At 51.3% G+C, this 17,455-nt stretch overlaps 1 protein-coding gene across 2 annotated transcripts in view; it reads right to left on the bottom strand.

The window, feature by feature from the left end:
- Window positions 1-1,595: 1,595 nt before the first annotated feature.
- LOC139332774 (zinc finger MIZ domain-containing protein 2-like) overlaps window positions 1,596-17,455 on the bottom strand; it is a 16,660-nt gene continuing 800 nt past the window's right edge. The window contains exons 2-21 of one of the 2 annotated variants that reach the window (XM_070964872.1): window positions 12,200-12,299; window positions 11,878-11,992; window positions 11,496-11,704; window positions 11,134-11,293; window positions 10,644-10,880; window positions 10,237-10,396; window positions 9,593-9,711; window positions 9,283-9,372; window positions 8,753-8,942; window positions 8,279-8,420; window positions 7,832-7,910; window positions 7,583-7,714; window positions 7,377-7,482; window positions 7,026-7,183; window positions 6,560-6,627; window positions 6,286-6,354; window positions 5,516-5,793; window positions 4,765-4,937; window positions 4,176-4,373; window positions 1,596-3,545 (exon numbers count right to left, since the gene is read on the bottom strand). In XM_070964872.1, coding sequence (XP_070820973.1) covers window positions 3,438-3,545; window positions 4,176-4,373; window positions 4,765-4,937; window positions 5,516-5,793; window positions 6,286-6,354; window positions 6,560-6,627; window positions 7,026-7,183; window positions 7,377-7,482; window positions 7,583-7,714; window positions 7,832-7,910; window positions 8,279-8,420; window positions 8,753-8,942; window positions 9,283-9,372; window positions 9,593-9,711; window positions 10,237-10,396; window positions 10,644-10,880; window positions 11,134-11,293; window positions 11,496-11,704; window positions 11,878-11,992; window positions 12,200-12,249 — 2,841 coding nt within the window. In that variant the 5' untranslated portion in view covers window positions 12,250-12,299 and the 3' untranslated portion in view covers window positions 1,596-3,437. Of the gene's footprint in view, window positions 3,546-4,175; window positions 4,374-4,764; window positions 4,938-5,515; window positions 5,794-6,285; window positions 6,355-6,559; window positions 6,628-7,025; window positions 7,184-7,376; window positions 7,483-7,582; window positions 7,715-7,831; window positions 7,911-8,278; window positions 8,421-8,752; window positions 8,943-9,282; window positions 9,376-9,592; window positions 9,712-10,236; window positions 10,397-10,643; window positions 10,881-11,133; window positions 11,294-11,495; window positions 11,705-11,877; window positions 11,993-12,199; window positions 12,300-17,455 lie in introns of both variants that reach the window. The other variant, XM_070964871.1, reaches the window with a different exon arrangement.

Consider the following 17,455-nt stretch of genomic DNA (forward strand, 5'->3'; position numbering starts at 1 on the left):
CATTTTTACTGAATAAACTTTACTGTTCATTTGTTCTGAGGGAGCAAAACATTTTAGAAATTGATGGTTTAGTCTCATTCATACGTTCAAAAGGTGAAAACTTGATGTTTTTCTCGTGACCCGTCAGATTAAAGGCTCCACGTGGAGTTTCTTTGTGTTGACTTCCAGTGTTTCTCTGAGGTCCAACAAACCTCTAGAGGACATTTACATATTCGTCAAACAGCCTCAAAGCTTTTTTTAATGATTTACGATGCAGCGTTGTTTCCGTCCTCGTTTGAATCGGCAGTCTTCTTCACTGCCTTCGTTGGCTCATGTTTCATCTGGTGATATTAGCTGGTAACCTGTGCTGCAGGCTAACCTGATCTGGACCAGATTAAGTTCCATCTGAGCCGCCGTTCAGAGCGGCCTGCAGCTCTGTTTTACTTCCTACCTGCTGCAGACTCGTATGTAGGCTATGTGGCGTTTATGGAGGCAGTTGTTCCTGTCAGGTTTCCAGTTGAACTGGTGGGTGATTGCGGGGGATTGGCATCGATCAGTGACCTTTAATGACCTTTGACGATCTCTGGCTGACGCTCACAGAGCGGCGGCAGTGGATGCTAGCACCCTTCAACACAGCCCCCTGAATATGAAACAGGACTGACGTCTATCCTGTAGCGCTGTCAAAGAGCTTCCATCACAAACAGGTTCAGACAGGCGGCGCAGACTGTTCAAGGCTCAGATCTCCCAGATGAGTAAAAAACTCATTTTCTGCCTTTATTCTGGTGCAGCTGCAGCAATTAATCTTTGGCCTGGAGACAAAGACGAAGGGCAATCTGAGCCAAACATTAAATGACAGACTTAATCTCTAAACGTAGGTTAGTCACAGCCTCACCTGCTGAGTCTTAGCTAAGCATGCTAATGTTAGCATGTCCATGTGATGAGGTTTCATGTTCTCCATCTTAGTTTAGCATGTTAGCATGCTAACCAACATACAACTGAGGCTGAGGGAAACAGCATTAGTTCTGCAGGTATTTGGTCAGAAACCAAAGTGTTGGACACACGAAGACATTGACCTGAAGGCGGCGCTACGGGAAACAGAGAATCAGAGGGACAATAAGACGTCAGTGGAAAGTGTGTGAGGACGATGATGAGTTCAACGCAGCGCTGCCGGCGAGCGCAGTAACAAAGCGCCCGCATGAACACGTCTGACAGGCCAATAAAGCGTTATCATGTCTTCTAGCTGCAGTGTGAACTCAGTCTGTCAGCTAATCATTTCTGGATGTCCTCTGTCCTCAGCTGCTTTGTCTCGTATGTCTCGTGTCATTTTCCACTGGGACTAATAAAGTTTGTGTCCATCAGTGTTTCAAAAGAATAAGATGGTCAGAGTGACGACGTTCACTGTGTTCCACGTTCGCTCATTATCAGCACAAATAAGCCGTATTTTCATGCCTGACCGTCAGAGGGGACAGAGAAGACAAAGACGTCCAGCCTGCCGTCCCATCATCACCTGAGAGTCGCTCAGCTGATGGCGTGACGCCTCCGTTTTCATGCACACCATCAATAGTATTGATCTTTTCTTGAATCACTTTGCTGATTGTTACTGCTGACCTCTCCAGACAAACATCTCATACAGTTTAAACATGAACTGAGTATCAAACTTTATTAAAAGCACCACATGTCCTCCTCGGGGTGTCTTTCCAGTGTGTGTTTATTAAATTACAAAGGTTATTGTTGTTGTTAGCATCATTACTGAATCATACAGTGTGATCATGTACAGTTTTATTTTCTCCAGAAGTCAGCTGACTCACTGGGACATGGAGACACCACCACTGTCCGGACTCTAGTCACTTTACAACATACAGAATAATGAGGAGGAGGAGGAGGAGGAAGATGGACCCTCTGTGAACGTCACATACACAAAGTGTCGAGCCTTCGTCTCTGGGCGACAGTTTGAGGCAATAGCAGCAACTTTCTGAGCAACTCCACTGATGATCTCGTCCCATCTTTGCATTGTCCGTCCTTCGTTTGCTGCAGGCGTCTCTGTGGCCTCAGACAGTTGTCCTGCAGTCTGTCACTGTCCTCCAGGGGGCGCGAGTGAGTTAAAACCCCACTAAAAGACTGACGGAGCGAAGACAGCAAGGACACTCCTGGAACAAAGCTGCAAACTCCGAAGAGACTCCAAAACGTCTTTCAGGAGTCCAACAGTTTGGTCCCATTTTCACATCGAGCGTCTCGCAGGAGAAGATCCAGATGAGCAGGAGAACTGGTTCCCACTCATCACACCAACAGTCTGCCGAGAGGACGTCTGCCACTCTGTCCCGTCCGTCCTCACTGCAGGAGCTCTCTGCTGTCCGCAGAAGCCGTTTGACAACATTCCAAAGAAGAGCAGAAGAAAAGCCGGACAAACAGTTCGGTGAGTTTTCTCGTTAAATATGAAGAAGAGCTTCTTCTTCTCTGCTCGTTCGTGCGCCGCAGTCAGGAAACAAAATAAACTACAGGTTTCATTTTTCAGCCAAAATGGTGAAAAAAGGTCAGAACTGTCTGAGTCCAGCGTGTCCAGCGTGTCTGCTTCTGTCTCTTTGGGTTTGGACACTTGAAGGCGTCTCACTGGACATTTTTTCGTTTCTTTTTTTGGCCTTTCATGGACTAAAATGATGAAAACATCATCTGAATAGTTGCAGCAAAGATCCTCAAAGCAGCGACACACTGAAGCCGCTGCAGGAGAATCTGAAGGTGAACATCCGCCGCCATCGATACGACGCCACGGCGTCACTGCCACGATGATGACGCCATGAATACGAGTCGTGACATCACAGCGGTTGTCTTTCTTCTTGTCTGTGTGATCGCGTCGTTCAGATTCATCTTTGGAGACGCTGCGGCTCAGTGTAAAGGCTGAATCTGACGTCTCAGGGACATTCTGTGGACTCGGAGGTCTTCGGTGTCTCCACGCGTCTCAGGCGTCTGTGAGACGCCGGACTGCTCCTTTAAAGCTCACCTTCAACCTTTTCTCCCACATTTAAAACTGGTTTGGACCAGAATCATCCCGGCTTTAGAGGACCACGCTGCTCCGCCAGAAGCTCCGCCCACCACAGCGCGAGCCCCGAGGCTGCGTGTGTGTGTGTGCGTGTGTATGCGTGTACGTGTTTGTGTGTGTGTGTGTGTGTGTGTGTGTGTGCGTGCATGTGTGTGTGTGTGTGCAGTGAACAGCAGCAGTGGTCATCAGTCTGAATGGCAGCGACAGGAATGAGGATGAAGAATAAAAACAATAAAATAAAGTTACCGTCGGTCGTCGTCACATCAAAGAGTTCATGTTTAAAAGATGCCTCGCCGTCCGTCCACTCCGTCCTCATGTGGGCGGGCGAGGACAGAAGAGTTCATATCTTACAGTGATCCTGGAGGTGTGTGTGTGTGTGTGCGTGTGTGTGCGTGTGTGTGTGTGTGCGTGTGTGTGCGCTCGCTCAGTTGTTCTCGAACAGGGACAGCAGGTCGTCGTTGTTGTTGTTCGGGAGGTCCGGAGGCCCGAGGTACGACAGCAGCTCGTCAGGATTGGTCAGCTCAGGAAGCAGCTGCACAAACAAACAGGTGAGACGAGATTCTGTCAGCTTCACCGTCCAATCAGCTCCTAGCCTGAAAATCAGACTCAGCCAATCACAGCGCGGCTTTTCTCCTGCTAAACGCCACCTTTTCCTGAGCGGGAACAGTCAGTGAACGCATCACTGTGAAATACTGCAGTACAAAAAGTTACTTCAGTAAAGTACTCATAACACAGTGTACAATTACTCTGGTACAAGTAGTCCTGCATTTAAGTTGCAGGACAAAACTATGAACATGAAAATGAACCTGAAGCAGAAAAACCTTCAGAGCGGATCAGTCACTGGTTCTACGTACTGCTGCTGCTGCAGGTGGAGCTGCTGCAGGTGGAGCTGCTGCAGGTGGAGCTGCTGCAGGTGGAGCTGAGTTTACTGCCTTCATGTACTGCTGGGTACTTTCCTCTGTGAGAATACTTCATTTATGAAGCGATTCCGGTTTTATTTTCACCCTCAATCTGTCACTTCAGCTGTTCAATGAGCGCAGAGGAAATACTCAGGCCCAGTACAAGTACCTCAAAGTACCTCAAAGCACAGTACTTTTGGATGATCAGATAAGGAGGCGCTGACGCATGAGGAGCGTCAGAGGCTCCGCCTACTTTCACTCACGTCCAGAGAAGCTTCTGGAACCTCCGCTGACCCCCCCAGACCAAAGGAGCTGTCGCCCTGGAGACGGGGATTCTGGTTGCTACGCTGCATCATCTGGTTGCTGCCTCCAAGTTGGGAGTTGCTATGGAGACCCTGCGACTGTTGCTGGGAGAGAGGAGCACCATGGGAAGTGGAGTCTAGACGGCCTGAGACGGACATCTGAGAGAGGAGAGGAAGGAAGGATGGAGGGAAGGAAGGAAGGAGAAGAGAGGAGAAAAACGAGGAAAAAAGAGGAGAGGAAAGGAGGATATGAAAGAGGCAGGAAGAAAGAAGAGAGGAGAGGAAGGAAGGAAGGAAGGAAGGAAGGAAGGAAGGAAGGAAGGAGGGAAGGAAGGAAGGAAGGAGAAGAGAAAAACAAGGAAAAAAGAGGAGAGGAAAGGAGGATACGAAGGAGGCAGGAAGAAAGGAGAGAGGAGAGGAAGGAGGTAGAAGTGAAGAGAAAAACAGAGGAAGAGGAAGAGGAGGAGGAAGAGGAGCAGACGTTTTGCTTTTATCTTTCACTGATTTAATCTTCAGTAATCAAACATGATGAAGATGATGAAGACATTACCTGTCCGGCCAGTGGGTGGGGGGGGGGCTTGTCGGGGGTGAGGAGGGCGCTGGAGAGCTCCGACTGGTAGGAGAGAGGAGGAGGACCGGGGGAGGAGAAGTCCCCCCCGACCCCCGGAGTCCCAGGACCAGTGAAGTCTGAGAACCCCGCAGACTGGCTGGGATAGGACGGAGCTGAGGAGGACACACGGGGACACACGGGGACACACAGGGACAAAGATCAATACATGCTGAGTGATAACTGATAGGCTCCAGGTCCCGTCCACTGTGAGGACCAGGACCAGGACCAGGAGCAGGTGGTCTGTGGGGGACAGAAGAAGACTTAACAGACAGGTGAGGACAGATGGCTCCGTCCTCTGGACTCGGAGGAGGAGGAGGAAGAGGAGGAGGAGGAGGTGTGGGATCAATAACGTTTATCAGCGTTTACCAGTGGTGAAGCTACAGACTGTCCTGCTGTCCCACTGTCCCACTGTCCCACTGTCCCCCACACGGGCTGCTAAAACCCTGAAGTCCCTGTCTACAGTGTCTACAAGCAGTGCTTGGTTTGTCCCCTCTGGGCTCCCGTAGAAACACGACGGCTCCCTCTGACTCGCTCTGAGCTCAGCTGCTGTCACTGTCAGCTGATTGGACACTGATGGACACTGATGGACGACCTCTCTGAGGGGTTTTATTTCTACGACCTGCACCTGTCAATCAAACTCAAATGGCGCTCAGCTCTGAGCGGCGTGTTGGCGTCTACTTGGCCCGCCTACCTGGTCCGGGGTAGTCTGGTGTGTTGCTGCTGTTGCCACTGCCCCCCGCAGGCAGGGAGGTGAAGGGCATCGGGGAGGAGGAGGCGGCAGAGGAAGGGGCGGGGCCTAGCGACGCGATCATCTCCATGACGCTGGGCAGAACCATGTGACTGGGGCTGAGCGTCCGGCAGCGCTTCAGCACCGGACCGTCAGACTCCTCCTTCACGTGGATGTCCGGCTTCACGGGAACCGGCTTCCAGCTGCACACCGGGTCGATGGTGATCTCCTCATACTCCGAGCTGGGGGGGGGGGGAGAAGAAGGGGGGGGAGAAACCGTTGGTTTACTTTGTCTGAGGCCATTTTTATGAGTTGTGAACTGAGAGCGTCCAGAGACCAGGACCGTCTCAGCGTGAGGACACCTGAGGACCACAGAACTGCTCTTCAGAGAGGAGCAACAAGAGAGCAGAGCTGAACATCACACATCTGATCCGTCTGTGTGGACAGACCTGAGGACGTCTCCCTGAGCTGAAAGGGTCATCAGTAATCTCTGATCACTAATCAATCACTCTGATCAACATCTGGAAAACATCAAGCACGTTTCTCCAGCAGCTGGAAACCAAACGTGCCCTGTTGAAGCTCCGCCGCTCGCTCACGACAGGAAGCAGTACTTCAAAATAAGACAGCAGCTGAATACTCAGAAATTCACCAAAAGGTGTCTTCTGTTGACGGACAGCTGGACGCTGGACACCGACAACAACACGAGGACAAACAGAGAAGAAGAAGCTTCTTACTTCTGAACGTAGATCAGGATTCCCAACATGTACTGGTCCACCTCCAGACCCTCCAGCAGAGCGGTCTTACTGCAGAGACACACACACACACACACACACACACACACACACACACACACACACACACACACACACACACACACACACACACACACACACACACACACACACACACACACACACACACACACACACACACACACACACAGACAAAGGTTATAGAAGCTGATGCTGATGAGTGTGTGTTTCAGCTTTGTGTGTGTGTGTCTCATACTTGCAAACAGGACATCTCCATGTCCCCCTCTCACAGTTCAGCTGCAGGTACGACTCCAGATCAAAACACTGCAGAGAGACAGACAGAGAGACAGAGAGACAGGCAGAGAGACAGAGAGACAGACAGACAGACAGAGAGACAGACAGACAGACAGAGAGACAGACAGACAGACAGACAGACAGACAGACAGACAGACAGACAGGCAGACAGACAGACAGACAGACAGACAGAGGGACAGACAGACAGACAGACAGACAGACAGACAGACAGACAGACAGGCAGGCAGACAGACAGAGAGAGAGAAAGAGGGACAGATCAGTTCAGTGTCCCTGCATAAAAATCAGACATTGCAGCGTTCCTTCGTCTTTCAGTCATCTTGATTTTGTCTTTTGTCTCGTTGCGAGACATTGGGCCGCTGCTGTGACATCACAGCGCGTGGAGCATCCCGACTGGCAGAGGCTCTGACCTGTATGTGTCTGCAGTCGTGACCTCTGGCGGGCAGCTGGATGCGGCGGAATGTGATGGGACACTTTAACGAGACTCTGATGGCGGTCTGCTCCACGCCGTCCTCTCCGTTTAGCCCGGGGGTCCCGGGGATGGAGCCGCTGCTGAAGTTCCTCTTTACTGAAGAGATGAAGAGGAGGACAATATGAGGATGAAGATGACATGAAGAGTCTGAAAACCAGCATCTGAGCCAGCCACACGTCCCTGTCTCGTCCTCGTCCTGTAATACTCAAAGACCGTCTCATCCTCATCCTGCAGTACTCTCTGTCTCGCCCTCGTCCTGCAGTACTCCCGCTGTGATTGGCTGACTTACTCTTGGTGACGCAGTGCTCTGCGGGCAGCAGCCTCTTCTTCATCAGCCCCTGCAGCACCGAACGCACCGATGGACGGTGGACCAGCTGCAGGACGAACAGGTGCGACTGCAAAGGGACAGAGACATGTCCGTCAGACCCAGACCCATACGAGCCGTGTGTGTGTGTGTGTGTGTGTGTGTGTGTGTGTGTGTGTGCGTGCTCTTACGCAGCAGCAGGCGGTCACGGTGATCTGGATGGTGTTCCTGCCTGGCTGACACACTTGCTTCAGGTACAAAGGCTTATGGGAAGTCTTGTTGTCGCCTCGCTCGATGGTGAGAGGAGTCGCGTTCACACTCACCTGAGGAGGAGGAGGAGGAAGAGGAGGTGAATAAAAACAAAGCTCCTCAGAGCAGAAAGGAGAACATATTTTTGGAGTGGAGGGTGGAGATAACGAAGAGGAGGATGAAGGTCAGACCTGGACGGAGGCGGGCCAGTTGGTGTTCATCTGTCGATCCTCGTGGTGGTAACACTTGAACTGGAGCTCCAGGTCCGGCCTGACACACGCACACACACACATACATACATACATACATATACACACATACATATACACACACACACACACACACACACACACACACACACACACGCGCGCGCACAATACAAACAGGCATGTTGAGATCAGTTTTGGTAGCAGGCTGCTGGAGGCTGTGTGTATGTGTGTGTGCGTTTGTGTATGTGTGTATGTGTGCATGTGTGCGTGCATTTGTGTATGTGTGTGCGTTTGTGTATGTGTATGTATGTATGTGTGCGTGCGCTTGTGTATATGTGCGTGCACTTGTGTATATGTGTGTGCATGCGTTTGTGTATATGTGTGTGCGTGCGTTTGTGTATGTGTGTATGTGTGTGCGTGCGCGCTCACCTCATGATGAGCGTCTTGTACACGGAGTCTCTCAGCTGGAAGACGTGGTTGCTGACGGCCAGGTTGTGCTCTAACCTGAAGGGCTCGAGGACCACGCCGTCACGCACGGGGAAGGTCAGCCGCAGGTCGTCGCTCGGGTTACCTGTTAACAGGAAGTCAAGATCACCTGGGCGGCCGATGTGGAAATGTCAGTGATGGTAATCAGATTATTTCAGATGATAATCTGACAGAGTACTCACATAAAGGATACTCAGACACTGTACACACTAAAGTACTTCAATCGACTTCAGTGTAGTCTGATCATCACTCAACCATCTGATTCTTACAGAGACTATTTAACCCATAATCTCAAGTGTGTGTGCGTGTGTGCATGTGTGTGTGTGTGTGTGTGTGTGTGTGTGTGTGTGTGTGTGTGTGTGTGTGTGTGTGTGTGTGCATGTCTGTGCGTGTGTGTGTGTGTGTGTGTGTGTGCACCTGTAGGAGGAGGGGGGGGCATGCCAGCCATGTTCGGTTTGATGTCAGGCAGGAAGGAAGAGGGCGTCGGCTTGATGTCACTGTTGCCGGGCGACATGTAGGGCGGGGCCATGGAGCTGCTGGGGGTGATGGGCGGGGTCGGGTTTCCAGGAACCGGGGAGGACGGGTAACCTGGCAACCCTCGTCCAGGCTGAAAGAGAGGACAAGTTTGGTTCAGAGTATTGTGAGTATCTGCAGTGAGGAAGAAACCTCCTCTTCATCACATGAAGCCTGTGAGCCTCCTCGCTGCGTGGGATCGTTTCTCCGTGAGGCACCATGAGGTCAGTGACCCCCATCACGACGGCCACATTGAAACAAACTGAGGAGTTCAGTCAGTCTCAGCTGAGACGCCACTTCAGCCAATCAGAGCGCGTCTCTGAGAGCGAGCCTGAACCATCAACGGCAGCCTGCTGCAGGTCAAAGTGTAACAGGTACACACACACACACACACACACACACACACACACACACACACACACACACAGTCTTACCCCAGAGGGTTGGTTGAAGGAGCTGTAGACACCAGCGGCGCCTCCTGTGGTCAGAGAGTTCAAACCTCCGCCCTGACCGTTAAACTGGTCCTGCTGCACAAACACACACACACACACACAACACACACAGTTTGTTTCATTCAACAGGAAGTGACATCAACAAACACAACAGTACGCCTCCTCCTCCATCACAGCTGTCTCAAAATGTTCAACACCATCAGGAGGCCATGAGTGAGCGAGGAGACCAGGAAGTTCATTTTCTGAGCATCACACACACACGCACGCACACACACGCACGCTCTTTCCTTACCTTGTAGTACTGTGAGTTGGGCGGTCCTGAGGGGGGGTACTGTGGGAGGGGCATCTTATGAGTCTGATAGGAGGGGGAGGAGCCTGAGCGTGAAGGGGCGGGGCCTGGACCACCAGGACCTGCAGGGACACAGAGAGAAAAGATGGAGGACATCATTACAGGGACAGAAACTGAAGAAACTCTGACGGAGCCAGGCTAGCAGTTTCCACCTGCTTCCAGTCTTTGTGCTAAGCTAAGCTAACACTGAGGTCATCAGAAGAGACTGAAACAAAGACAGATCTCGCCACGTCCACGTCTGTGCTTTTCACCTCTGCTCATGATGATCTTATTGGATCATTTCACAGAAACATACATGTGTCCAGACACAGCAGTGACGCGTTTGACCATCCACACCGCTTCACGCAGCGGGGGCGACGTCAGACCTGAACGCTGTGACGCTCTGATGGTGGAGGCGGGTGGGCGGACAGACGGGAACGTGCTGCTGCCTCATTCTGGGACAGTTTACAGCCGACTTCCTGGTTCCAGTCCGGCTGCAGACTTTGTTGCACGTCATCTTTCTGTCCTCACTTCCTGTCTTCAGAGTTTCTGTCTGCAGTGAACGTCTTCACCTGTTAGACCTGCGGTGACACCTGCAGATGTCTCACCTGGATGGTACTGCATGTTGGGGCCGGAGTAGGGGCCGGGGCCGGCGTGACCGCCTCCACCCGAACCTGGAATGGCTCCGCCGGCGCCGCCTGGACCCGACATCACATTCACGCTGGAGCCGACCGGGACGCCGTACTGCTGAGACATTCCTGAGAAAGACTGAGGACGAAGCAGACGGACAAAGAGGACGAACTTTGGACATGAATTGAGCAGACACTTCGATGATGTGGAGACATTTTGTTTGTCTATCGTCAGTCAGATCAAAAGTGATCACAGTGATTGATTCTGATCTGATCACATCAAAATGATCTCAGATCTGTCTGAACCCATTAAATCACATCAGACTCGATCATGTGATTGGCTGATCGATCACACTGATCATCTGATCAAACCTCCTCAGCCTCACCTCAGAGCTGTAGGGCCGTTTCAGGGGGGGCCTCAGGTGGCCCTGCTGGGGTCCGGGGCCATAGTTTGGGTGCTGAGGGACCCTCTGGGGGCCGCCTCCTGGGCCGTACATGGGGCCCATTGAGGGAGGGCCCCTGCTGGGTCCAGGCCCGGGCCCCATACCTCCAGGAGCCATGCCAGGGGGGCCGCGGGGGCCGGAGTGGGCCATGAACTGGTTGTTATAGGCTGGACCTCCCATCTGACACACACACACACACACACACACACACACACACACACACACACACACACACACACACACACACACACACACACACACACACACACACACACACACACACACACACACACACACACACACACACACAGTGAACACGCTGATCTGGTTTCACGCTCACACAGCAGCGCTGTGACGTACGCGTGTCTGATTTCAAACATTAAGCCCTCGGCAGCAGGAGCACCTCACAGGAGGCGGAGCCACGTCTCCTCACCTGTCCGTAGTTCATTTCCTGGTTCTGTTTCTCCTGGATGGCGGCGACGGTTGCTGTGGCGGTGGCAGTTGCCGTGGCGGCAGCAGCAGCGACGGCTGCGGCGGCGGCAGCCTGAGTGAAATCAGCTGAACCTCTGGAGCCTCCAGGGTTTGACGGGTAACTGAGGACGGAGAGAGACGAGGGTCACACTTAAGCAGCAGAGCACAAAAACAGTTCATGTGTTTCCAAAAGATCTGATTGGCTGACGATACAGCTGCTGACATCATCACCACAACATTATGACATCATCAGTGCATCCTAATCCGAATGTATCTGTTAAGATTTCTGAGGATATCCGTCCTCATCAGTCCAGGCACACCCACCTCCCTGTGTACCCCCCCGGGCCTCCAGCGTAGCCCCCGCTCGTCCGGCCGTACATGCCCTGGTTCATGTAGCCTTTGCTGGGCTCTCCGTAGCCCTGCTGACCCATGTAGCCGCCGGGCCCTCCGGCCATGCCCGGACCCCCGGGGCCCTGCATCATGGGCCCTCCGCCCGGGTTGGCCCCTGGCCCCATCACCCCTCCGCCAAGACCCTGACAGACGCAAACACACCGTCACTTTGCATGTCTTCTGTCACATGAAGAAGAAAGACAGGAAGAGCCGGAACAAAGACCTCTGACACGTCTTCATCTTCATCACACTCAGCGACTCTTTAGTCACTAATTACCCCACTTCTTCTTCTGCTTCCTGTTTGGTGATGTCATACCTGGCTGGCCGAGGGATTGGTCACTCCCCAGACGGTGGTCACCACGGAGAGGGATCCTGTGGGCTGATTGGTGGGCTGCTGCCAGCTGGAGGGGTCATAGGGGTACGAGCCGTCACTGCGCACACACACACACACACACACACACACACACACACACACACACACACACACACACACACACACACACACACACACACAAAGAAGGTTATCAGTGTGTGTGTGTGTGTGTAAGCTCAAACTTTATGTCAAAATTTATGAGACAGTGTGTGTGTGTGTGTGTGTGTGTGTGTGTGTGTGTGTGTGTGTGTGTGTGTGTGTGTACCTGTGTGGGTTGTTGGCCAGTCCAGCCTTCATCTGGTTCAGAGGGTTCATGGTGGGAGGGGCTGGCTCACTGGGGTCCAATCAGACAGACAGACAAACTCCTGAAGACAGACAGGCAGACAGAGAGACAAATAGACAGACAGAGAGACACACAGACAGACAGACAGACAGAGGGGCACACAGACAGACAGAGAGACACACAGACAGACAGACAGACACACAGACAGACAGACAGACAGACACACAGACAGACAGAGAGACAGAGGGGCACACAGACAGACAGAGAGACACACAGACAGACAGACAGACACACAGACAGACAGACAGACACACAGACAGACAGAGAGACACACAGACAGACAGACAGACAGACAGTCAGAGACACAGACAGACAGAGAGACACACAGACACACAGACAGACACACAGACAGACAGACAGACAGACACAGCATTAATCATCTCCAGTCAGAGTTGACACAGACTCAGTTCCTGTGTGTTATTGGGGATTCACTTATCGATTACTTTGATTATTGATCTTCTTCGCAGATGGACGGATGGACGGATGGACGGATGGACGGACAGGCGGACGGATGAACAAATGGACGGACATGAACAAAGATCCACAACACTTTCAAAACGTTCTTCATCACAGAAGAGAGTTAAAACAAGCTGCTGCCTCTGTCTCACTTCCTGAACTGTGTATGATGTCATCATGGCGCTGATGATGATGATGAAGAGGATGGCGCCGGCTGAGACGCTGCTGCTGGCGTGTTTGTTAGTTCTGATTCTCATGACGACCTTGAACCTGACACGACACTCAACATCTGCACTTCGATCAACTCTCAAATATTCATTAGAGAAGCTGGAGCCAATCAATATTCACCAAAAATCAAACAAATACTCGATGATCAATTCTGTGACCATGAGTTTTATGTCCTTCGACAAACATCGATACCGCTGTCGTCCCTTAAAGACCATTGTCAGCTGGGACATAATCAATACTTGATGAGAGACAATCTGAACTGACTTCACAGTTCAATCGATCAATCGATCGATCAATTGATCAATCACATGCCTGAATTTAAAAAAAACACTCTGTTCAAACTGTTTGGTGTTTTTCTAAACACACACTTCAGTGACTCACTCACTCATCCAGTAACTCAACTTTCCTGGACGTTACTGCGTCATTGAACGCATCTTCACACCCAATGAAACCTGAGTCACAACAATAACTTTGTCCTGCGTGATGACGCGAGAAACATCTCTGGAAAGCAGTGAAGAAGACAATAAAGGACTGAAAGATCACCTGATGTGTCCTCACTGATGCTGCACGGGACGGAAACTTTGACAGGAAGTCCAGAGGTCCATCATCAGCATTATTAAAAGACACAAAGTAGAAACAAAGTCCAAGCAGAGTTTTCCATGTCAGGCTACTCAGTCCATCAGAGGGACATGGTGTCCTCTGTACTTCAGAGATTTAAGATCTGTCCTAAAAGACACCATCAGTTTATAAAACAGAGGACATTTCTGTGGATGAAAGTAAAAATTTAGAGTCACATGAACGCATCAGTACGAAAAGTCCAATAATATACTTGAACACTGACAGAGGACATTTTATTCTGCAGTACCAGTACTTCACTTCATACTTTAAGGACATTCTGTCAAAAATACTTTAAATGACATTTCTGACTGCGTTCCTCTGCAGAGCAGCACCCGCTGAGGCTCATGGGTATTGTAGTTGTCAGAACCAAAGTAAATAAATCAGTCTGGTGCTCAGAACGTAAATACGATGGTGACAACATCAGACGGTCCCGATCGATCGCAGATCAATAACAAACTGAAGCTACCAGCACTGTTTACTGTCTGTGTGAATGAGTTCAAACAGTACACAATGAAAACATGAATTCACTGCTTCAAGTGGACAAACCACAGTCTGCTGGACCAGCACGTCATCTCAAAGCATGCAGAGTGACGGCTCCCGCTCTACAAAGCAGCTCTGGCCCTTCAGCAGGGAGCGGCCAATCAGCTGAGAGCGCAGAGCAGCTTCAGGCCTCCGCTGGGCGCGTCTGCTGACAAAGGTCACATTTAATTAGCCGATTTGTGATTGGACTTTGTTATGGAGGAACCACAGACGGAGAGAAAACAAGAAGCGTTCAGCGAGCGAAAACTCAGCCGCCGGTTTGAGTCCGCATGCGTCACGATGTTTAATACAACCGCCAAGACTTCAGCCATCAGCTGCGACGACCGGGACAGGCTGTGACACCTAGAGCTAACGCTAAAGCTAAAGGCCGTCATCACAAGCGCGACTCGCTCTCTGGCCTCTGCGCTGCGGAGGACGAGGCGAAGGCGCCCTCTGCTGACTGATGCGCGCAACTGCAATTCAACCACCAACATCTTACTGTGGATCACATGACCAGAAACACCTGCTGCCTCTGTGCGTCATGCTATTTGCCAAATTAGTGAAGTTTCCAGAACAAAGAAGAAAAACAAACAGGTTTCTGCTGTGAAGTTGGTGTTTAATGTGGGGGTCTATGGGATTAACGCACTCTTGGAGCCATGAAGGACCTGCAGTTTCTGGCTCTTGAGGTTGATGTTTGAGCAACACGTCAATAAACTGGTGCTGTATTGTAATATTACTGCAGTAATGAAGGTTGGAAAAGTCATCTGGAGCCCCCCCCTGGAGACAGGTGAGCTACAGGTAAAAAACAAAAGGTAGAGGACAGGACGGGAGGACAGAAAACACTGAGTCTGTTCCAAACAAGACGGCCAAGACCAAACATCGACAAAGCAGTCAACGCCACCTGGAACGCCACGTTCAACGTCTCCACGTACACCCACAGGAGGCGAGACAAAACCAGCAGACAGGTCAAAGTGGACTCAGCCGGCTCATCTGGACCACGTGTGTCTGAGCCTGCAGCCGCTCGACGCCAGCGTCGGCTCGTCTGGTCACTGTGAACACAGCGAACGCACCTGGATGTGAGGCGACACCAGAGGGCCGAAATCACCTGGTCTCCAGTCCAATCACAGCATCCGCAGAGCTCCTGCATGGGAACAGAGGAGACGCCGTGCAGGTCTGAACAGGCCAGAAGTCAAAGGTTAACTTCAGCCTGTCAGCTTCGGCCAGACGACTTCCTGCAGTCTGATGCGCCCAGCTGACGTCTGCTGCGTCATCACAACAGCTGAGGACAGGTGAGCCATGTGACCGACCTGAGCCGAGCGCCACCTCCTGCACCTGCCGTCAGCTCTCAGTCTTATCAACACCTGACGGGAGGCGAGCGTCCTGACCTGTCTCATCGGTCACATGGTCTGACTCTGACTGCTCACTGGACGGACTCCTCGACACAACCAGGAAGTAAACTTTAAAAAGAGTTTCATTGAATGACAACAATCCTGTCAGTGTTTTTCCAAATAGCTTCAGCAGGAAGTGACACTGACGAGAAATACACACGAGCGGTCACATGACCTGAGCTGTAAAGGTCACATGACCGCTGGAACATGACTGCAGTTACCTTCAGAGAGGCAGGTGGAGCAGAGGGAAGTGAAGCCGAACGCCATCCAAACACAACGCAGGCAAACTGACGGCAACACGGTGAGGACAAATCACACAAACAGACAATTCATCAGTCACAAAGGTAAAAGTCTGGCCTGGACAGGTGCACCTGACAGCGTGTGAAGCAGTGAGTACGAGGACAAATGAACACATGAAGGTGGCTGAGTCTCCGGCTTCAGCTCACTGTTCACCAGCGTTTAGTCACAGCCCAGCCTCCACTAATTATTATTATTCTATGATTTCTCTGCGCTGGTGCATGAGGGCAAGGCTTAGCTTAACCCACACACCCACACACACACACACACACACACACACACACACACACACACACACACACACAGTTACTGTCTGTGTAATTAAGCTTCACCACTAAAAAGCCAATGAGAGGAGCAAGCACCTGTTGAACAGGTGAGCTGTTTCCACCTGCTCTGCGGCTGACTCTTCTTCTCTGGCTGCTTTAGCTACAGTGGGCGTTGGACAGCACGAACCTGTTTGGCCTCACTCGCCGTCCATCTTGAACACGGACGCATTCCTGTCGGCCTCCGTCCCAAACCAGTTGTGTGGGCTGCGACGCGTCACGTGTGACTCAGAGAGAGCGACGCTTCCTGTAACGCTGGAGCTGGAACTGTTTGCACAGAACAACAGAGCCGAGCCGTTTGTGGTGAGCGCCGAGAGCTCCCGCGCACCTGAAGGCACCACAGGCAGCCGCTGGTCTGATCCTCCAGAATAAACTCATCTCCACCACATTAAGATCACCACCTGCAAACTGAGGCTCTCTTCAGGCCCTGGGTGCCAAAGAGAGTTCAGTTCACTGTCAACAGGTTTCTGTGAGGAAACTGGTCCCATTAAAGAAACTGGTCCCATTAAAACTACCAAGTGGGTCCTGCATCTTTTCCTGTGTCTCATCAGGGGTCAGAATCTCATTTGAAGTGCTTTATTACTTCACTTTGAGCTCACTCGGTACAGACTAACTCACTGACACGCTGAACACCTGCACACAGGTAGAGCTGATCCATATCAGGACTCCAACAGGAGCCAATCGGATCAGTTTTAGCCCAGAACCACCAAACAGTTTAATCGAGATTACACATCTACCGTCCCTACAGCCTGGGCTGTCCTCACTGATTCACAGCACATATTAAAGTTTATTATCAGACTTGAACAGTCTCACTCTCATCCTTCAGTATGTGAATTCCCTGTGAAAGCTGCGAGGGACAGTTTGTCTGTGGTCCCCTGTGAGACATGAGACATGCTTTCAGCATCAGTCACAGATGAACAAAGCCTTGTTATGTTCTAACATGTGAAACACATGATGATAAACGTGCCAAACTGTGTATTTAGAGCTCACTGAGCTGCTTTCACTGTCCGGCCTTCAATCCACCAAACCCTGCTGCCCGGCGCAGCGTGCGTGTTACGCGCACGCGCCTGGCTATAATGCCGAGGCTCTCATTTAAAAACCAAAAATCGAGATAAACCGGGCGGTGTTGTCCCTCGTGTCCGGTCCTCATATCCCGTTTGACCGGTGAAATGAACCCTCTGACAAAATGACAGTGTCGGAGGAGACATTTTGAGATTCCTTGCAGTGTTGCAATCAGGTACAAGCTAACGCTAACAGGCTAACAGACAGCTCCTGCGCTCATAGGGAAATGAGGCTTTTCCTTGCTGTAGGTAGCTCCGCTGTAAGCATTAGCATGCTAACGAGACGAC

Source organism: Chaetodon trifascialis, chromosome 6 (genome assembly GCF_039877785.1).
Source record: "Chaetodon trifascialis isolate fChaTrf1 chromosome 6, fChaTrf1.hap1, whole genome shotgun sequence".
Classification (NCBI taxonomy): domain Eukaryota; kingdom Metazoa; phylum Chordata; class Actinopteri; order Chaetodontiformes; family Chaetodontidae; genus Chaetodon; species Chaetodon trifascialis.